This window comes from Podarcis muralis, chromosome 9 (assembly GCF_964188315.1).
Source record: "Podarcis muralis chromosome 9, rPodMur119.hap1.1, whole genome shotgun sequence".
Lineage (NCBI taxonomy): Eukaryota > Metazoa > Chordata > Lepidosauria > Squamata > Lacertidae > Podarcis > Podarcis muralis.
In genome coordinates, this window is record NC_135663.1 from 60593645 (window position 1) to 60616346 (window position 22702).

The following is a 22702-nucleotide window of genomic DNA, read 5'->3' on the forward strand; positions in this document are numbered from 1 at the left end:
CACTGTCCTGCTTCTTTTATTCCAGAGCATCCCAATTAAAATCCAGCTTTTACCAAACTTACTTGATTGCTGTTTGTTACTCCTTCTTTGGTAAGTTAATTTAAATAGTATTACTATATTCCATTTTCTATTACATCATTCCAAGAACAGATGGAGTGAAATTTCACCTCCAATTTGCGGCTATACGGATCCTGACACCAATAAGGAGGTTAACAGTCATTTCCAAGTCAACATCCTTCCTTGTAATCCCTTTAAATAACTCGGTAGTAGCATCTTTGGCTCTAAAGGTAATAAAAGAATATTCATTTCCCTGCCTAGACTCCAGATTGTACTCTGAAAAGTCTTTCCCCTTTAAATGCAGAGGTTTAAAAATAAAAATAAATAAAAAATCCTTGGGAAGTCTAATCGGAGTCGGAAAAACTCTGCAGTTAAGGGTAAAAACTCTGCAGTTAAGGGTAAAAAGTCCAGGACAAAAGGTGATGCGGTCTAGTTTTTGCTCAATTGTGGACAAGTCCTAGGGTTGACTAGTGGCTGGGGTATTATTATTATTATTATCATCATCATCATTATTGTTGCCATATTTCAAAAAGTAACACCCCAATATTGTTGAGCTTTTTTCTTAGGAAACCCCAAAAGTTGTTACAAACACTCATATGGCAGCCCTGCACTGGTCAGATTACCATTTAAAGTATATTTGAAACAGCACTGATCTATGGGAAATCTATACAAGTGCTGTACATTTTCTTTTGCTTCATTGTGAATCAGGATTTTGTGTGTGTTTTTAAGGTGAAATTTATGCTTTTTAGCTCACTTTCATTTTTAATTATTTTGCTTCCTGATCGTTAGAGGATACTTGGATTTAGTCCTTTACCGTGGATTTTCCTTGCATTTTTTGCAGCTGATTTTTATGTGGCAATGTTTATTTTGATACAGACGAGGATGCTTTATTTAGTTTAAGTTTTATCGAAATTCTCTCCCTTTCGTTTTGGCATTTGCTTTTTATTTAAGATGTTTTAGCCTATGTTGTAAGCTGCTTAAAGAGCTTTGTGTAACTACGGTATATAAATGGTCCAAATAAAAGAAAGAAATAATAAAATATCTGGGCGTATGGCACCCCTAGTTGAACACATGCATATGTATAAACCGCTATTAGAAGCCGCAGCACATCTTCAACCCACAAATCTGCAGCAATGGCTTCAGGATGCGGGACCAGGTCCGGGAAATGACATGTGGAAAGAGCTAACCCACTCCCTGGGATGCTGAAATCCACCCACACATGCCCAGCTGCTTTTAACTAAAAACAGCAATGAAAGGTGGTCACGCTGTATTGTTTACATCAATCCATCTTAAAGCCTGATAACAAAATTTATAATTTGACAAAGTAATAATCATAAATAAATATGAATAAAAATTTGCACCCCACCACCGAGACCATTCCACTGTAACTATCCAAGCTCCCAAGATGTAAACACCTCTTGCGATGGTTTGACTCCTTTCCATTTTATCAGTACAGATTCTACAAACACCCTCCATATCATTTCTCCTACATATTCCTTATTGCACATTACCTTAATGGCACATGTTAATTTTCCATTAATAAACATGTTAATTTTGCTCTGTCTCATGAGACCAGGGCCCTGCGGGATCTGATTTCTTTCGACAGGGCCTGTAAGACAGTTGTTCCACCTGACCTTTGGCTTGGAATCAGTTTGATTCCCTCCCCCTCTTTCTTTTTCCTTTCTCCTCCTATGAAGAGATTGCACCCTAATGTTTTAATGTTGTATCTTAATCTTTTAAATTTTATTTTAATCAACTTGTTTTTATTATTGGTTGTTAGCCACCCTGAGCCTGGTCTTGGCTGGGGAGGGCGGGGTATAAATAAATTATTATTATTATTATCATCTTCATCATCATCATCATTAATAGCTCTATCCCACACCTCTTTATACCATTCTTCCGTTTTATATTCTGCTTGTCCCTTCCACTTTCTAGCTTTCATAATTCGTGCAGCTGTCAATAAATTTGTGAGCAAGCCCTTCATAGCCTGAGAAGCTTCCACCCCATCGGAAATGGATAGTAATGCTACCTCTGGACTTTTGGTCAGGTTTAACCCAGTGATTTCTGCTATCTCCTTAAACACCCTTTTGTAAAAAAAAATTGTACGTATTTACACCCCCACCACATGTGAACATAATTCCCTGTTTCCTGGCATCCCCTCCAACATGCACACCAAATATTCCTTGTTTACTTGATTTAATCTGACTGGTGTTAAATACCACCTCCGAAAGCCTGATAAATTTATGGTGCACTGGACTTCCACAGGCAAGAAACAACCCCAAGAAGCAACGCAATGCCTGCGTTGTGAGCGCAGTTCACAGTTCTCCTTACCTTCCTCTGCACCTATCTTCCAGAGTGACTGCTTTGGATCAAAACGGCTTCGTGAAATACTCCTTCCTTCCCCCTACCCTAAAACAAAAAATTTAAAAAATCGGGTCACTAGCAGAATGACATTCTATTTTATGAATTTTATGAAAACAGGAATTTCTGGGTCTATGGGAGGAGAATGTTAACGTAGACTTTAATCACAACCATTTCATTCTCTGCTAAGCGTCAAGTGAAACATGAAGTCTATGGGACAGTTAGGCTTTGTATAGCTGTTTTAGTTAAGTTATATAATAACCAGAGGTAAAGAGGGGGGGAACTGGATTGGGGTGAGGGGTGGTGGTCTTTAACCCTTTTCCTCTCTTCCGTCCTAATCTGAATTGCCTGGCATTGCAACTGGAGGAAAGCATCAATGGTCCTACTCTGGCTCAGGGGTCCCCTGAAGCAGCTCTTTGTTAAACCAAAATAATCTATGCGAAACCAAACTGCACGGTCAAAGTCATGTTTAGTTTGGCCTAAGATTTTCATCTCTTTTTTCTGATATTGTTCATGTGTGTTTAAGAAGTGCCAGACACATAGAAATGTAATAGGTGAAGGAGTTTGGGGGGTTTTTTTGGTCTGGAGATTGATTGTGGGGATACCATCGCCTGATAAATTTCTGCTTTTAGAGCTGTTTTTAAAGGCACATAAGTGAAACCTGGTAAAAATATGGTAACCTTCCTTTTTTGTACTGAAAATGGAAAGAAGCAGTTGTCAAAAAGGTTACAATGCATGGATTAATCTGAGGCAAGCCCAAGGTGTGTGAATGATGGGAAAGCTCATAGGAGCTTTGCCATATGTACAGCTCAGATGCACAGCTCATCTGTTTCATTTCCACATAGCAAAATCGTACCTCTGTAGCCATTTGCGGGTCATTTACTGGTACACCCGTATGTTTCCAGATTATGAGGTTTGAACCTGACAATTGCAGCATTTCCGGGACATATTATAAATCAGTAGGTACAGGTGTATAAACACGTTTAGGAAATATGCCTATTGTACTTGTGGGATGCAAGATTCAGATGCAGTTTACAGAGAACCTAAGCTATAATCTGCAGATGCACTCAGAGACTGAGCTGTCTGCAATGGGTCTGTATTGCTTCTCTGACTCCTGCTTAGGAGGAGGAAGAGAAACCATCATAGACAGGGCAAATGGCGCCTCTAGACTCACAGCTGTGCCACACCGACATCACACGAGATGCTTTTGAATTGTGTGGTCACTAGGCAGAAGGATATGGGATTGGTGTAAAAGGCCAAGACACCCCAAAATTGTTGAGCTTTTTAAGGAAAACCTGGAGCTGTTGTCGAGCTTCTTTTACAAAATGGCCATAAAAAGATCCAGGAAAGGGAGTCATCTTTTGGAGATTCTCCCGGACGTCAATTCCGCCTTTTAAAAAACAGCACTGACCTTTGGTTCTGTGCATCCATATTCCGCTAGCCAAACCCATCTGTTTTTAAATTAGGCCGCTACACGTATTTGACACCATGTCTATAACCACCTGGGCTCCCTGGTATATCTTCGTTTCCCAACCTGTGTGTGCCCCAATCTAACAGAATCTGTGGGGAGCAGCTTAGGTTAAAATGAATATTCTGTAGAAGAAGCAGGAATCCTCAGTCCTCCTCAGAGGCAGACCCTCCAAGTGTCCCCACATCATTTGTTGTTCCTTATTTTGCTTTTGTGTGTTGTCGTTTTTAGTTGTTATTATTCCAAGGGGCCTCAAAAGCAGCAAGTGGCCTGAGCTCCTCTGGACCTCTGCATACCCTCCAAAATTTCTCCAATGACAATGGGGAAGTCCCATTCCATAATGAAAATTTTACTATCTATACCCCACACATCTTATTGGGTTGCCCCAGCACTCTGGACGACTTCCAACATATATGAAAACATAATAAAACGTTAAACATTAAGAAAAAACTTCCCTATACAGGATTGCCTTCAGGCAGCTCGGGAGTCGGATAACTCAATACCCTCCAACATTTCTTCAATTAAAATAGAGATGTCCTAAGATCGTGAAGCTGAGGCTCCAATACTTTGGCCACCTCAGGAGAAGAGAAGACTCCCTGTAAAAGACCCTGATGTTGGGAAAGATGGAGGGCACAAGGAGAAGGGGACGACAGAGGACGAGATGGTTGGACAGTGTTCTCGAAGCTACAAACATGAGTCTGACCAAACTGCGGGAGGCAGTGGAAGACAGGAGTGCCTGGCGTGCTCTGGTCCATGGGGTCACGAAGAGTCGGACACGACTAAACGACTAAACAACAACAACAAGGAAAAGCGGGACATTCTGGGATCAAATCAGAAACCGGGACGGCTTCTCTAAATCAGGAATGTCCCTGAAAAATAGGGACATTTGGAGGATCTGCAAGAGACAGTAGACCCCTTTCTTTCTCACAAAGAAATGATCTCTGGGTGGGACAAACATAGTTGGAACCCACCACAGGAACACTTTTGTGATTTCTGCAAACTTAAGGCTCATGCACCTAACTGCACTGGTTTATGGACTGTGTAAAAAGCACTGCAAACTGTGGTCCAAAGTTTGGAATGGCACGTTGACTTTCCAGTCCTTGGGTTTTTGATACAAAATGTATCTGACGGCAACCATCTTTCCCTTGTAAGGTCTGGTGGCGTCTTTTAAAATGACCACTGATATTTTCTCAAAGCACATTGCTTAGTATTCTGTACACTATCAACTTGTTCAATTCAGAGAAGAATCTGGAACTTCAGCCATGTTTGTATATGTGCACATATCACACACACTTTATAAAATATAGGGGTGAAGTGTGGCAGCGCTAGAAAGAAAAATAATAATTGTGTCAGCAGCCTTTTAGAACAGAGCATTCAGCCAATTCACTAGGAAGGCTTCCTTTCAAATGTGGCCTTTTCCCACGGCCCATCAGTGGATGCTAAAATTTTGGCATCAGCTGTATCCTCAAGTTACGGCTCACGACCCTCGACTCATCTTTTAGGAACCGGCTCGTCAGGAGATAAGGACAGGATCACATTGAGCAACTTCAAATCTCATTGGTTTCAATGGAATATTCAAGTGCATTCTTAACTTTCTCCCACTTAAATCGATGGCATTTCATTGTACAAATTGGAAGAATAGAAGATGGTGTATCACTGTCACTTCTATGGGCCAGATATCATTTCAGAGAAATATACCTTTTTAAAAAAACAACAACCCCAAACTTTAATAATACAGCCTAATAATACAGTAAATGCTAGCATGTTTGTTAGAACTGTTAACGCTAAGCACTTACAGAGCAAGACAGGATTTCTAAACTCACTTACCCGAGAGTAAGCCCCACTGAATTCAGTAGGGCTCACTTGTAAGTAGACGAGACTAGAATCATGTAACCTGTGAAAATCTCCAGGCTACAATCATACATGGATTTAGATGCACAGAAGCCGACTGATGATTTCAACTTTACACTCCTAATTCTGTAGTGGGGCCTCTCATCATTTAGATTGTTTTATACATGGCGGCAGAGGGGAACATTTTTCTTTCTTTGCCTGTTTATTCCAGGTTATTCTGCGTGGCACGTTTGACATCATACCCCCCCCCCCCGATCTTTCCCAGAACAAGTCCTGCAATTGAAGGGGAAGTGAGGAATGCAGCAAGACTTTCCTCCCAATTTTTTCAGGATCCAAAATAAGATCAGATATTGATTGCTTTCCTCGGCTTCCTTTACCCCCTAAGATAAATCTATTTCTGTGTGTATTCTGAACACGATCTGAATTTAGGACAAATATCCCGATTGAGATTGCTCTTTCCGCAGTGTTACTGTTGATTCCAAAGAAGGCTTTTGCGGGACTCGGAGTGAGTTATGAAAATAAAAACATACGATACCCAAAATTAAAAACCCCCATTAAAACACTGGAAAATACAACATTAGAATAAAATTCAGGGTGCAAAGATCTCCTGAAATAAAACCATCTTAACCTGGCGTCTGAAACAGCAGGGCAGTGCCTGCCTGATTTCTGATGGGAGGGAGTTTAATTGAGTTGGACCCACAACACCAAATGCATCAACTTGAGCTGGCAAATATATGGTATGGATGCATGCATGTGCTTTATCCAACCAAAGTTAAGTGGCCGCGAAGTCTTTTAATTTCAAAGAGGCAGATAAGCATATATTTAAACATCTATTGAAATCACTGGGATGAGAACATTTAAACTAGATTGTGCCCTCTACTGCTGGTATATTTGGCTTCTCATCTCCATCACTGCATAACCTCACAACATTTCTCCAATGAAAATAGGAATGTCCTATTCCATCATCATCATCATCATCATCATAGCCAGCCATCTGACTAGGTTGCTCCAGCCACTCTTGACAGCTTCCAGCATATATAAAACATAACGAAACATTTTAAAACTTCACTATGCAGGGCTGCCTTCAGATGTCTTCTAAATGCTGTATAATTATCTCATTGGCCTCATAACTCCATACCCTCCACCATTTCTCTGATGAAAATAGGGACATCCTAAGGAGAAGCAGGACGTTCCAGGATCAAATCAGAAACTGGGATGGCTTCTGTCAATCCGGAACTGTCTCTGGAAAATAGGGACACTTGGAGGGTCAGTGTGGAATCCCTAAAGGTTAGCCAAACAACACTCAACGGTATAGGAAAGGCTGTAGCGTGTCTAAACCTCATGAACTACGGTTGAAGTTTATTCTGAAATAGTGATAGTTTTGAATCGGTGCTAGTTGACCACACATGTCCCATTCATGGGGCCCCATTGCTTTTGCAGCTCCACCACCCTGAGGAGTCAGAAGGCCCCTTCTTCTGCATCCTCAAATGACTCCATCCTTTCTCCCATCCTGTCCCTTCCTGCTTGGAACTGCTTCCCCCAAAACCAGCAAAACTCTCTCTCTTCAAATCTCCACTCAAAATTCACCTTTCCCTCAAAGCATTTGGCCCAGCCCTTTAGTCCTCATCCCCTCCTGGGAAAGAGCAGTGCTAAGAGTGTTTGCTTTGTATGCAGAAATCGCTGGGTTCAGTCCTTAGCATCTCCAGGTGAGAACCTGGGCTGAGAGAGTGTCCTGGAAAGTTGCTGCCAAGCGTCTGATTCAATATAAAGCAGCTTCCTTATACGGTGGTACCTCGGGTTACATACGCTTCAGGTTACATACGCTTCAGGTTACAGACTCCGCTAACCCAGAAATAGTACCTCAGGTTAAGAACTTTGCTTCAGGATGAGAACAGAAATCGTGCTCCAGCGGCACGGCAGCAGCAGAAGACCCCATTAGCTAAAGTGGTGCTTCAGGTTAAGAACAGTTTCAGGTTAAGAACGGACCTCCGGAACGAATTAAGTTCTTAACCCAAGGTACCACTGTAACTCTCAGTATGCCTGCCAACAGGGCAAGCCTATATATGTCTACTCAGAAGTAAGTCCCATTGAGCTCAGTGGGGCCTACTCTCAAGTAGAGAATTATAGCCTGAAGTGACAATGTGCCCTCCTCAATTTATTGCCAGGCCTGAGCAAAGGGTACATTGCAAACTTTTCTGCCTAGGAACTAGCATTTTCTTGATTCCTCCGTAAAGTGCCGCACACATTGAGGCGGTGTACAAATAAAATTCAAGTTGACAACATATTTAAATTGTAGCAACCCAAATCACACTAATTGTCAAAACTTTGCTTTAAAACTTTGCTTTGCACTTCGTCCCGGATCCAACAGCCCTCTGCTGTGTGATACTGGGAGAGTCGTACGCAGGCAGAGCTGCCGAACGTATACAAACCTATGAATATACTACACGTCAAGAGACAAAGCACATATTTTTGTAAACTAAGAAATCTTTAATAAATATATATTTTTTAAAAAAATCAAACAGGCTAGCAGACAGCCCCCCAAGTATCCTTTCTTTTCTTTTTTCTTTTTGTTGTTGTTGTTATTATAACAATAATTTTTATAGAAATGAAGAAGGCAATTAGACAAATCTGTTCTGTTTCAAGTCCCACTCAAATCATCATAATAATGATAATACAGTGGTACCTCATGTTAAGTACTTAATTTGTCCGGAGGTCTGTACTTAACCTGAAACTGTTCTTAACCTGAAGCACCACTTTAGCTAATGGGGCCTCCTGCTGCTGCCACGCCACTGGAGCATGATTTCTGTTCTTATCCTGAAGCAAAGTTCTTAACCTGAAGCACTATTTCTGGGTTAGCGGAGTCTGTAACCTGAAGAGTATGTAACCTGAGGTACCACTGTAATGATAATAATGATAATAATAATTTTATTGTTGATACCCTACCCATCTGGCTAGGTTTTCCCAGCCACTCTGGGCAGCTTCCAGCAAAATATAAAAAATAACAAAATGTCAGACATTAAAAACTTCCCTGATGCTTTCTAAAAGTTGTGCAATTATTTATCTCCCTGACATCTGATGGGAGGGCGTTCCACAGGGAGGGCGCCACTGCTGAGAAGGCCCTCTGTCTAGTTCCCTGTAACTTGGCTTCTCGTAGTGAGGGAACCGCCAGAAGTGGACCCTCAGAAGTGGACCTCAGTGTCCGGGCTGAACGATGAAGGTGGAGACGTTCAGCGGGAGTGCTTGGAAATATCCTTAATAATCAGCAAGGAAAGTGGGTAGATAAACCTTCAGAAAGAAAGAAAGAAAGAAAGAAAGAAAGAAAGAAAGAAAGAAAGAAAGAAAGAAAGAAAGAACCTACTTACCAGATTCAGGATGATAAACAGGGTCACTTGTAAACTTTGGCAACCAACAGTGTTCTTAGGAAGGCGATAATTAAAAATTACGGCCCCTTCTCCATTCCCCTTGCAGTCATCGTTTTGCAATGATTGACCATTTCAAGCAGCAAAAAAGAAGCCAATGCGGCCGTCTTAATTTTCAGATAAGCACCACCGCCCTTTACTAGCTTCAGCAGAGAAGAAACTGGTGTGAAGGGAAGGGCGAAGGAGAGGAGAGAGATAAGTCAGCAGTTGAGTTTGTGTCAGTTTCCTGAGGGCTTCTCAGCTCTGCCTGTGTGGGTTTCGCTGTGGGTTTAGAAGATCAAGACAACCTGAATACTCTAAGAGGCGCAAAGGCAGGGGAAGGAAAAGTCAGGTCTGGAGGCAATCTGTTTTCTCACACATCCCTCCATTGCTCTCTCTTAGGGCTGCCATAAGTCCAGATTTCCTCAGACATTCACAGGATTTCAAAGGTGCATTGAAGTCCTGGGGGGATTTCCGAAAGGTGGTGCTTTGTCCTGGATCTTAGGCAAATCAATAGAAAAATCGCTGGAGTTTTTTGGGGGGCATTTTTGTAAAAAAGCTCAAGAATGTTGGGGTCTTCCTAAAGAAAGCTCAGCAACTTTCGGGGTGTCCTGGTTTTTACTTTTTGAAATATAGCGTCCCATTGCATAATGATAATTTTACTATTTATACCCGGCCCATCTCATTGGGTTGCCCCAGCCACTCTGGGCAGCTTGCAACATATACAAAAGCATCATAAAACAATTAAAAAGTCTTCCCTATACAGGGTTGCCTTCAGGTGGCTTGGGGGTCAGATAACTGCATAGCCTCCGACATTTCTCCGATGAAAATAGGGATGTCCTAAGGAAAAGCGGGACATTCCGGGATCAAATCAGAAACTGGGACGGCTTCTCTAAATCAGGGACGTCCCTAGAAAATAGGGACACTTGGAGGTTCTGGGTTTGTACAGTGGTACCTCGGGTTACAGACGCTTCAAGTTACAGACTCCGCTAACCCAGAAATAAATAGTACCTCGGGTTAAGAACTTTGCTTCAGGATAAGAACAGAAATCAGGCAGCAGCGGCGCGGGACGCCCCATTAGCTAAAATGGTGCTTCAGTTTAAGAACAGTTTTAGGTTAAGAACGGAGCTCCAGAACGAATTAAGTACTTAACTCGAGGTACCACTGTATACGTTTGGAAAAGATAGTAGAAATATTATATTCCGTATTGGTGTTTAGCTGATTTTGGACCCGATGAATGTGGGAAAGGCAGGTTGTTTCTGTGCAGCTCTGCACTTGGGGCAAAAGATTTGTAACTTAGGATTCTCCACCTTTGGTCACTTCCTCATGACCAGTTATCAGAATGTGAAAGATTCTTATGAGATTGTTGGCTTTTCCCGAGACTTGTAGGACTAACTTTTGCAGATATGCTTAACCCAGTGTTAGAGCATGAGATTCTTAATCCCAGGGTTGTGGCTTAAACTCCCGTGTTGGGTGAAAAATTCCTGCATTGCAGGGGATTGAACTAGATTAATTAATTAATATTAACAACCAGACTCTTCACATGTGCAGATCTGCTGCTTCCGCTGACATAAAAATAACTGGAACAGCACAAATATCCAAGAGACCTCTACATCGCATCGGGGCAAAATGCAGGACACTAGTTTGTCTGTATATTTTGAAGACCTCCGGGTATGGGGCGGTATATAAATTCGGTAAATAATATTTTACTGTATCAGAGCAGTGCAGCTGTTATTGGTTGCTATTTTTCTATGTTGACGTGCAGCAGAGAAGAACATCTGGCTCCAGTGAGAATAATTAACACTTAAGGGATCAGATGTTGACAGCTTTTTAAGCCAGTCTGAGTCATAACATCTGCGAATTGCAGAAACCAATTATTTCGGTGAAGAATGCCGGTGAGGATAAACGCAGGTTTCAGTTCTGCAGTGAAAACCATTGAGCATTGAACAGAAACAAAAGGTCAATTCAAACTGTACCATGAAATGTACAAATTCAGCAAAGGGGATGGGGAACCTGTGATTTCCCAGATGTTTTTGGACTACAATACCCATCATCCCTGACCGTTGGCTCTGCTGGCTGGCAGTGATGGGCGTTGTGGGTCCAACAACTTCTAGAGAGCCATAGGTTTCCCATCCCTATTCTACAAGTTATGGGGGACATATGCTCACACACTTATCACAACTATGGGTAGAACCTTTGTCTGAAACAACAGTCATGTGCCTACAGCCAGAATCAGAATCCAAAATGACCTTAACAGATTGGAGAACTGGGCGCAAGCTAACAAAATGGATTTCAATAGGGACAAATGTAAGGTTCTGCACTTAGCCAGAAAGAACCAGATGCAGAAATATAGGATGGGGGATACCTGGCTTACTAGCAGTACATGTGAAACGGGTCTAGGGGGTCTTGGTGGACCACAAGCTTAACATGAGTCAACAGTGTGATGCAGCAGCAAAAAAGGCTAACACTATTCTAGGCAGCATCAACAGAAGTATAGTGTCCAGATCAAGGGAAGTAATAGTACTACTCTATTCAGCCTTAGGGACGCGGGTGGCACTGTGGGATAAACCACAGAGCCTAGGACTTGCTGATCAGAAGGTCGGCGGTTCGAATCCCTGCGATGGAGTAAAGTCCCGTTTCTCGGTCCCAGCCCCTGCCCACCTAGCAGTTCGAAAGCACGTCAAAGTGCGAGTAGAGAAATAGGTACCGCTTTGGCGGGAAGGTAAACGGCGTTTCCGTGCACTGCTCTGGTTCACCAGAAGCTCCTTAGACATGCTGGCTACATGACCCAGAAGCTGTATGCCGGCTCCCTCGGCCAATAAAGCGAGATGAACGCCGCAACCCCAGAGTCGGCCACGACTGGACCTATTCTGCCTTAGACCACACTTTGAATACTGTGTCCAAATCTGGGCACCACAATTTAAGAAGGACGTTGGCAAGCTGGAACGTGTGCAGAGGAGGGCAACCAAGATGAACAAGGGTCTGGAAACAAAGCCTTATGAGGAGCACTTGAAAGAGCTGGGTTTGTTTAGCCTGGAAAAGAGGAGACCAAGAGGAGATATGATCGCCATCTTCAAATATCTTAAGGGCTGTTTTCTGCGGCTCTGGAGGATAGGACTCGAACCAATGGCTTCAAGTTGCAAGAAAGGAGATTCCGACTAAACATTCGGAAAAAACTTTCTGACAGTAAGAGCTGTTCAGCAGTGGAACAGACTCCCACGAGAGGTGGTGGACTTTCCTTCCTTGGAGGTTTTCAAGCAGAGGTTGGATGGTCATCTGTTATGGATGCTTCAGTTGAGATTCCTGCATTGCAGAGGGTTGGACTGGATGACCCTCGGGGTCCCTTCCAACTTCTATGATTCATTCCTGAGTGCACCTTGATCACTTTGATTATATAGGTAGGACATATACTGTGGTCTAAACCACTGATCCTCTTTCTGTGGACTAACGCCGGCTCCCTCGGCCTGAAAGCAAGATGAGCACTGCAACCCCATAGTCGCCTTTGATTGGACTTAACCCTCCAGGGGTCCTTTACTTTTTACCTACTTACCTATGTTAGTAAGTACTGGTGGATATATAATAATCTGTGCATAGAGAGAGGGTATGTACATGCCCCGCCATTTTGTAAAATATAAAATATGGTGTACAGTGGTGCCTCGCAAGACGAAATTAATCCGTTCCGCGAGTCTCTTCATCTTCCGGTTTTTTCGTCTTGTGAAGCACGGCTATTAGCGGCTTAGCGGCTATTAGCAGCTTAACAGCTATTAACGGCTTAGTGGCTATTAACGGCTTAGCGGCTTTAAGAAAAAGGAAACAAACTCGCAAGAACTCGCAAGACGTTTCGTCTTGCGAAGCAAGCCCATAGGGAAATTCGTCTTGCGGAACGACTCAAAAAAACGGAAAACCCTTTCGTCTAGCGAGTTTTTCGTCTTGCAAGGCATTCGTCTTGCGGTGCACCACTGTATAGTGAAAGCTTGGAAATCATTCTCTCTCTATATATATATTGTATCTTGTATGTATTGCATCTTATAAGGCAGTATCTATCTATATCATCTATCTATCTATCTATCTATCTATCTATCTATCATCTATCTATCATCTATATCTATCTATCTATCTCTCTATTTCTATCTCTATCTCTATCATCTATCTTGTTTGGCAAACACTCGTAACTGAGTAAGATTGTCTTCCATGAACACGATCTTAACAGTGAGTCCATAAGTGACTGTGGAGGCCAGTTCTCGATCCACACGTCCTTCCACAGTGGGGACATAGGTTTCTGGGCAGGAGTTGATGATGGTGAGGGTTTGCCAAGCGTGCCTTCCTCTTAGCACATTTCTCCATCATACTTCCCACCATTATCACTGAGTGAAAGAGTGGAGAATGTTTGAGGATTGGCAGAGTGGGAGACTCTCTATGTGATTGTAAAATTAGTGAAATGTATAAATTTGAAAAGTATAAATAAGAATTAATATATATATGTTTGGCAAATCAAGATGCAAATCAGGTTCCAAGACTCAAATAGCTTTCCCTGTTAGAAGTTATTTACTTGTGGTTAGTGCGCTGATTGTGTGCCTACGACATGCTTGAGATGTTCCATGTCAATACAAGTTGAGGGACGGTTGATTTGCATCCCTCACTGGTTTTATCTTCTCTGGCTATGGCTAAAAATGTAGCAGAAGACGGAAGTCACCCTAATTGCAAGAGCTTTTAACCATAAGGTCGTAAGAGCAGCATTTGAACACAGGAGCTTGGTTGGATCAAACCAAAGTACCATCTGGCACCATGTCCTTTTTCCATTAGTGGTCAGCCAGGTGACTCTAGGAAGCCCTCAAATAATGACACAAATAAAACTGCTCTCTCCCACCAATATATATTTGCAAGCATTTGCTATGCAGAGGTAAGCTTCAGTTAGCTGGTAGCCATTGAGAGACCTGTCCACATGCATTTATCTTATCTGTCAGATAAAATGTATTAAAATCTATTAAAACCATACAAATGGTTACAATGAAAACAGCAAAGCACCAGCCCTTTCATTAAAAGCAGTCGGTTCCCAAAAGCCGGTTGAAACAAAAAGGTTTCCACCTGTCAGTCAAAGAACAGCAAGGAGGGACCCAGTCTGGCTTCTCCAGGGAGGGAGTGGCAAAGTCTGGCAGCTGCCACTGAGAAACCCCCTCTCAGACTGAAATTCACAGGTGTCCAAAAAGGTTATTTATGTATGCCACTACAGCGGCCCGTATTTCGTTAGCCCAAAAATGGAAAACAAGCGAGGTCCCAACCAAAGAAGAATGGCACCTTAAGTTGACAGAATATGCACAACTTGCAGACTTAATATATAGAATAAGAGAACAAGAAGAACATACGTCTAAAGAGGATTAGAAAACGTTTATTGAATATATGGGAAATAATTGTGTACAGATGAAAACACTGGCAGCATTAATAATAAATAATAATAAAATTTTGTTTACCGTATATCCCGCACTCCCCAGCCGAAGCCGGGCTCAGAGCGGCTAACAACATTAAAATGATACAACATTCTAAAATCATTTCATTATAAAATCAATTCAAATCAGATTAATGGCAACCATTGGGCTAGAGTTCTGTCAGGATTGCCAAAGGAATTTATTAAGATAAATTCAACAATGTAAACAAGTTTTGATTGATGCAGTAATGGAACACTGAATGGTATAGTTTTTGTAAAATATGCAGGGATTTATCATGTGTAAAATGAACCATGGAAAGAGAAGAAGGGAAGTCATTGATATCTTAAGGATGTAAAATGAGTGTTTTAAATTGTAAAACAGAAAATTGTATGAGGGATTACAGATTTTCAGATAGCTTGGACCTAAGCTATGTAGGGCTTTATAGGTCATGATCAGGCAATTGTGCCCAGAAACATACAGGTGAACAAACCAAGCAAGAAAAAGCGGCAGTATGTGAAGATGCAAATAAAATTAGCTTGGAAATATTTCACCGGAGACCTTATTGCATCAGCACTGTGAGGAAGTGGAGCAATTTGGACTATCACCTTCCTGTCTCCTTCCTCTGAACGGTTACTTCTGTTTTCTTCTAAGTTCTCATGTTCTTGTAAGCATTGACTGATAAGCAACTAATTAAGTCCCGCATTCAAGCAGTTTAAACGGAATCAAGCCAATGTGGGGAAAAGCTCTTGAGTTCATCTTTGATGGAAGAACAGGAGACCAAATTATGGAGTTGTCTTCCTTTAAAATCAATCTCGCCAAGAAACAAGGCGTTAACGTTAATACACAAATGGTCTATGACACCTTGTAAGCCGTCAGATATCTCTTTCTCGTTGAGATACTGGTGGGGTTGCAGTGGAGACTTGCCTCCATCTTTGGTGGCAATATGGAAAGGCCCAAACTTTCTGGATTCAAGTATTTCAGGAAATCAGTAAAATTATAGGCAAAGAGCTTTCCCCATCTCCCCAGCTAGCTCTGCTTAACTATTTTGAAGATGAAAACTACACCCTGCACTGCAAAGAGTTAGTGTCATAACTACCAAAAGTGGCAAGAGCAATTATGGCTAGACATTGGTGAACGTACAAACTTGGTATACCAAAGTGTAGGAAATATCCCTTCTGGAAAAAATTAACTTACAAACTCCAAGTGGCTAGGGGACAAAGCAAGGACAATTTTGCATTGATATTGTACTATCTTACTGCTTTTGTTAACAATGAAACACGCAATATAGCCCCCCCCCCCCATTTTAAATGGAAATTGTTAGTCTCCTAATTGAGCATACAAACATTTTACCTGCTTTCATTCTGCATCCCCATGCTTTGAAAATACAGTGAATGCCTTTATGTACATATTTCTTAAGTTTCATATTTAAAAGCAAATTAATCTTGTGTTGCCATCCTGACAGATTTTCCTCTTCCACTCCTTCCTCCACCCCTTGATTTCTCGGGTCTCTTGACAATGTTCTGTCGCTCTTTACTGTTTTGAATTGAAAACCGAATAAAAATGTCTTTTTTGAAAAACTAGCTAGCCTCCCCAACAATACGTGGATTCCAAAAATCACCTTTTCACCAGGGGCAAGTCTCTGGGTCTGGCTGAATGTTCTTTAAAAGCTCCACGTTGAGCCGCTCATCTCCTGATTTTATTTGTATGTATGTATGTATGTATGTATGTATGTATGTATATATATATATATACACACACACACATACAGCACAATTGACGAGGGGAATATTTCTGAAAGGTGGCACTTTGTCCTGGATTTTAGACAAGTCAATCTAAAAATTGTGTTATTTTGCCGTTTTGGGTAAAACAACTTTTGGGGTGTCCCAGTTTTGAAATACGGCAACCCTACCGGAGGACTCCAGGTTTGTGAGGTTAGAACAGGCTTTCTATACAGAATCCAAATCTCTTTCTGGTCTCCCCTCTCCCCCAATTTATTGTTCTTCACCAGTAACATCTGGTTATAAAGCAGGAGGGAAAAGCACTTGTTAGTTCTTGGAACAACCACCAGAAACTGAGAAGTGCTACTTCACTGATGGTTTTTCAGAGAAACTGTACACTAGTTCTCTCTTTAAGTGCTAAACCTGTTTCTGGGGTGTACCATTGCAGGTGAGATGGGCATCGTATGGCAAACTTCTCTAAAACTCACCGTTGACATAAAAAACTTGCACGTCAAGGAGATCACCAAGTTAGAACCCTTTCCCGCAACTTCTAGTTTACTGTGCAGAGGGTTATTTATTTTTGGTATGGTGACACATCCAATTTTTTTCCACCACTTACAATCTGAGCTAGCATAGCCCAGACCCAGGTTTATTATCTCAGTTAAGAACCAGGTGTCTCTCTCTGAAAATCAGGTTGTTCCACAGTTCACGAAGACAGGTTATTTGTGTGTTAAGGTTAAAGGTAAAGGTAAAGGTACCCCTGCCCGTATGGGCCAGTCTTGCCAGGCTCTAGGGTTGTGCGCTCATCTCACTCTATAGGCCGCGAGCCAGCGCTGTCCGCAGACACTTCCGGGTCACGTGGCCAGCGTGACGAAGCTGCTCTGGCGAGCCAGAGCCGCACATGGAAACGGCGTTTACCTTCCCGCTAGTAAGCGGTCCCTATTTATCTACTTGCACCCGGGGGTGCTTTCGAACTGCTAGGCTGGCAGGCGCTGGGACCGAGCAACGGGAGCGCACCCCGCCGCGGGGATTTGAACCGCCGACCATGCAATCGGCAAGACCTAGGCGCTGAGGTTTAACCCACAGCGCCACCCGCATGTTAAGGTTATATCTCATTAATTTCCTTAAATGGGGGGGGGGGGAGATCTCCCACGCCAAACTTCAGTTTCATTTTAGCTCAAACATCTGATGACGAAGAATTCATAAAACGAATGTGCATTTATTAAACTGGATTTTATTTGAAATTATTCACGTAAGAAATTTTATGTGCTAACAACCAAACATTACAAAAAAAATGATAGGAAACCAGAAGAGCTTTATACACCTAAAAAAAAATGAACAGTCAAGAAATCTACTTACATACTGGCCATATTTTTGTGACACAATACTGGATTTTTCATCGTACTTTTTTATTATAGTAGAGTAGTATAATCCCAGTCAGTAGTTGAGAGTTGAACTTTTTTTCCCCTTTTGAAAAGAGCAAGATTTTCTCCATGTAAACATTTCCCGCCATCCTCACACATAAGTTTACATGGAAAAACGTTTGTCATCTCACATATGACTCACAGCAGTTTACACAATTGTCATGGCCAGGAAAGAGTGCTGCTGGGATCACAGGAAGGGCATCTATGCCATCACCTGTTTCGCATGTTCATCCTTGCAAAATGTAGTAAATACACGTATGCGAATATATAGCATGTGTGCTAGCCTTTAACGTTTCACCACAGCAAGCTGAAGTTTACGTAAAGTCCATATAGTTAAGGGATGGTACATTCTTTTTCAAGAAATGAAGAAAGGATAAGTAATGTTTTGAAACCTGAACTGCACATACGAGCTTAGTATCAATTATAATCAAAATATCTATCTGTTGAAAATATTTGACACTGGGAAGGCTATCATTTCCATAGGCACTTTCACAGAAACCACTGCCCTGAGTAAATTTAAATCTCTTTTCAATAAAACATTTAGAGTACAATTTTTGCAGCCTAAGCAATGACCCTAATTGATATAAGCATATGCTCATGACATCTTCTTTGGAGGCTGATTTAAGACGTTAATAATAAAAAAATGGGTACCCAGAAATTATAATTCTTCCTCATCTTAAGACATTTGACCTTTTTTAAGAAATTAAGCATGGTAAAAATACCAAAACAAAGAAAACAATTATGAAAGTTGTACTGAGACATTGAAAAGAACAAATTTCCCTTAGGTATCCTTACAGGTATTTTCAGGTTTAGTCTTAATTTCTTCAGTTGTATTTTTTCCCCTAAGAAAATATACAAGTTATTCACAGTTATTTTTAAATAAACTACTAAAGTGTAGAAGGGAACAGGAGGCTATAATCCAGCAGCCACTTCTACTTGGCAGGTTCTATCGAAAGGAGTGAAATTTTTACAATGTCACAATGGCTTGGATCCAAAGTTCCTGCGAGAAGAACTCCGTTCATGAAAAAAGGACAAAAATAGACCAGCATCTGAAAAGATAAATCTGCCATCGCATTAAGAGAAACTACCTTGGGGCCTTTCACATCATGGTTATCCTAATATGGGTAGCTCTTCCACGTGTGTCGTTACCCCTTCTTGTGTGATCAACACTATGCAGCTGCTCAGGCTAGTTGGACATGGAGTGAAGATCTCACAGTCAATAGTGGTTTCCCCATGATTTGTACATGAAGCAAAACATGCATGCATGTCCTGGCCATACAGACACATCTGTACAATGGTAATGGTGAAGCATCCCTTCTTTGCATTAGGTTCCTGAATAAGTATTTTGATGAACACACCCATTCTGGTACATAGGAAGGTGTTTGAAAAAAGCCAATTATTTCAATGGGGGAAGCAGTAGTAGTTTCTTTGGCTACAGGGCAGTCCACATAAAAAGGGGAGGGGGAATCTAGCTACCAAGCAACTCACATATTTAAAAGTGCTTGATTTATAAAAATAGAAGGAAAAGGTTTTGTTTTTCTCCCATAATGACATACACCCCTAAGCAGAAAAAGGCAGTTTGGATTTCTATACCAGGCACTCCTTCCATCATCATTTTTTTCCTCCAGATTCAAAAGCTATCTTTTCTAAAATTCATTAAGCTTAGATATCAATTTAGTAGGAAATTCTGAAGCTCTGATCCAGGTGGTAAGTCCTGTAAATAACATACTAAGGACTGGATGAGTTTCCTTTCTCCCTGCAATGTGCAGGAATCTGTTCCCACTCAAATATCTCTTTGAAAGGATCATAGTTAACTGCAGGTTGGAACTTTTCAATAGTTGCACATGCACTATAATGTCCCAATTTAACTGGTGTCCATAACATGTGTGTGCAAATTCTGTTGCATTATATGTCAAAGAAACTGGCTGCTTCAAAATTCTACTGAAATGGCACCTTTAAGATATGAAGGGTTGTACAAATTGTATTTTCTCCACTGATGGAAAGCACTTAAGAGGCTTCCATCAGTGGCATGGAGAGGGAGGTAATTGCCATATATTCTTCCTCCCCCATACAGACTATTGTGCCCTTCCAATCTGCTCCAGAGGCTAGGGAGAACCTTCAGATCAGCATAGGAGGTGGCACTGCAGGAGGGAAGGGGGAAACTGACAAAATTTGCCACCCCCCTCCTTCCACTGAAGTCCCCATCAGTGGAAGGACACAATTGGTTGTAACTTGAAATATTTCACACTCACCTATTTACACAACGGCTCACATGTAATCCTCAATTGTTTTAAAAGCTTCATTATTATAAAACAATTTTAAAGAGCACTTGCATGTCCACGCTGAAAGACATGTATACATTATTTGCATATTCTTGAAAATAAATGTCACCTATCAGTTTTTAAAATATTTCTATATGTATTAATTTGTTTGGATACAGAGGCACTGAATATCATGGGAGATGTCATTCAATTTGCAACTAGGATCATCCAGTTTTGATATTAAAATATGTTTAAAAAATACCTTGAGTTGCTTGCTTATTCTCAGCCATGAATTAACATTTAAAAATCCACACAAAATATACTATCAATAACAATGATACATTTTCAAATGAAACTGCATCCCTGTAAGAGAGATATGCATGCACACATTGCTGTACTTCCTGATCTGAAGGAAACCATGTATGTTTTAACAGCAGCAGTAGGAACATGAGAATGTCAGTAGATGTAGCTCCCTCCATCAGTACTGCAATGGTAGTAGCTGCCATTGATAAATGTTTTATCCAGTATTGTCGTTAATGGCACATGGGCTTGCTCAAAGCTGGCAAACCCTTACATGGCGTCAATTTGCTGGTGTCTTCTCTAATAGACCATATGTAATTTTTATACAGACAGGATGGAGTCTATGAAGATTCTTTACATTTTCTCCTACCACAAAGAATATGGAAATGCCGACCCCGATCCAGAGACTTTAGTCACACGTTCAGGAGTTACAATGCACAAAAAGAGCTTCACTGCAGGTACCCTTGTACATTTCAATTCACACAGCAGCTCTCAGTACATATTCTCGTTGCACTCATGAGCCAGTGCACTTAATATTTTAAGCGAAAATGGAGGAATTTTTCCATCAGCGCAAGAGCAGGGGAAGACCCGTTGCATTATGCTGGCTCCCACTAGCACAAATATATAGCTGAATCCAGCTCTTTATACATCACAAAAACTGGGACTTCTAAAATTTTGTTGATTCTAGTGGCAATTGTATAAATAAAAGAGGAAATGGCTCCTCATTACTTACATAACGGTCAAGACCTTTAGGTACCCATTTCACCAAAAAAGCTCAACCATCTCATCAGGCAGTATGGTCAACACTTTCAATATATGAAGAGAGTTGAAGAGTTGGGACAATCTGAGCAGATAACTCACTGAGGTATGAGACGTTGTATTTCTCTTAAGTCCAGGGAAATGTTAACACCTAACATTTCCACTTCTCCCCAAGGAACATAAATAATTATTAGCTCATTACTTCAATCCACTGCATCATTTTCTCCCCCCAAAACTTTTAATTATTTCAAAGCATCTGAAGCAATCTTAGCTCCAAGTCTTAAAAACATGTAAGCCTACTGTTGACAGAGCAGAGGTAGTCAATATGATACCCTCCAAATGTGGATTACAACTTCCATCAGCCCCAACCACCATGGCCAGTTGCCAGGAATGATGGGGAATGTAGTCCAAAATATCTGAAGGGTACTATGTTGGCTACCCCTCTTATACAGAACAAGGCAAGTTTTTAAGAAGATAATGCTTGAGATATTTGTGATGTTCTTTAAATCTTTAAATCTGAGAAGGGCAGAGTGTTTCAAAATGGAGCCTTCCCTTTGAAAGTCCATTTCTTGTACAGAAGTTCTCTTCACATGGACTCCTTTTATATCAAGAGGCCAAAAAACTATTTCCCTTAAAAAGAAAAAAAATCCATTCAATTTTGGCGAGGAAAACATGCTGACAAAAAACACACCTGCTAAAAACGTTAAAATATTTCCAGTAAAATATTGTTATTTAAAAGTAGCGCAGGAACGGCATTATATTTTGAAGTTGTTTGTATGTCAATTATAGCAGCTTTTCCAGTCCTCTTGGTGACATCTTTTTACTTCAGCATAACTTTCAAGCAGCCTGGCTTTATTTCTGTGAACCTGTGAATCAGGATAATATTGTAAGCAGCCGTTTAAGGTTTGATTCAAACTGCAAGGGGTAGGAAAACAGACTTTAGCATTGTTCCACAAATGCTTGCATAAGAATCCTCACAGTGGTATGAGAGACAAATTCTACAGCACTTCTCATGCTCATTTGTGCAAGGGCTTGTGCAGGTGGAAAGGTTTTTTAATCTCTCATACAATGCTCAGCATTACACAGCATTACATGACACTTTCACCATATAGAAGGGCAAGTTTGAAATTAAACCATCCTTTTGGCCGGATGAAAGAAACTACCGTATTTTTCGCTCTGTAACACACACTTTTTCCCCTCCAAAAATTAAGGGGAAATGTGTGTGTGTGTTATGGAGCGAATGCAGGCTCCTTGGCTTCAGTGATAGCAACACAAAGCCTCCGAAGCGCAGAGGGAGCGCTCCCTCCATGCTCCAGAGGCTTCGCTGAAGCCTGGAGTGCGCACTGATCCCTCTTGCTCTCCTGGCTTCGCTTCGCTGGAGAGGCACTGCAGAGCTTTCCCTCTCTGCGCAGCGCCCCTTCAGCGAAGCGGGAGGAGAAATGGAAGGGGCACCGTTTCTCCTGCCGCTTCGCTGAAGGGGCGCTGCGCAGAGAGGGAGAGAATTTTTTTTCCTTGTTCTCCCCCTCTAAAACAAGGTGCGTCCTATGGTTGAGTGTGTCCTATAGAGCAAAAAATACGGTAACTTAAGAAATAAGCCTAATAAAGAGATATAGCCTCAAATAAGCTTGCTCTTTGTGCCCAAAGATGCTCTGGAGCTTGTGAACTGAGAAGCAGCCTCCACC

At 41.4% G+C, this 22702-nt stretch overlaps 2 protein-coding genes and 1 long non-coding RNA gene across 9 annotated transcripts in view; 1 reads left to right on the forward strand and 2 right to left on the reverse strand.

Annotated features, from left to right (window-relative positions):
• LOC114604680 (uncharacterized) overlaps positions 1–491 on the forward strand; it is a 24207-nt gene extending 23716 nt beyond the window's left edge. Inside the window, exon 3 of the long non-coding RNA XR_013394278.1 lies at positions 26–491. This is a non-coding gene — a long non-coding RNA (uncharacterized LOC114604680). The remainder of the gene's footprint in view (positions 1–25) is intronic.
• Positions 1–9304, reverse strand: part of RHOH (ras homolog family member H) — a 23092-nt gene extending 13788 nt beyond the window's left edge. Inside the window, exons 1-2 of one of the 3 annotated variants that reach the window (XM_077934373.1) lie at positions 9100–9304; positions 2389–2466 (exon numbers count right to left, since the gene is read on the reverse strand). The gene's annotated coding sequence lies outside the window, so the exon portion shown is untranslated. Of the gene's footprint in view, positions 1–2388; positions 2629–9099 lie in introns of those variants that run through there. The other 2 variants (XM_077934374.1, XM_028745041.2) reach the window with 2 other exon arrangements.
• Positions 9305–17490: 8186 nt separating this feature from the next.
• The window catches only part of N4BP2 (NEDD4 binding protein 2), a 28269-nt gene continuing 23057 nt past the window's right edge, over positions 17491–22702 (reverse strand). For all 5 annotated transcript variants that reach the window (XM_028745033.2, XM_028745038.2, XM_028745034.2 and 2 more), the window contains one exon: positions 17491–21886. In XM_028745033.2, the coding sequence (XP_028600866.2) occupies positions 21841–21886 (46 nt within the window). In that variant the 3' untranslated portion in view covers positions 17491–21840. The remainder of the gene's footprint in view (positions 21887–22702) is intronic.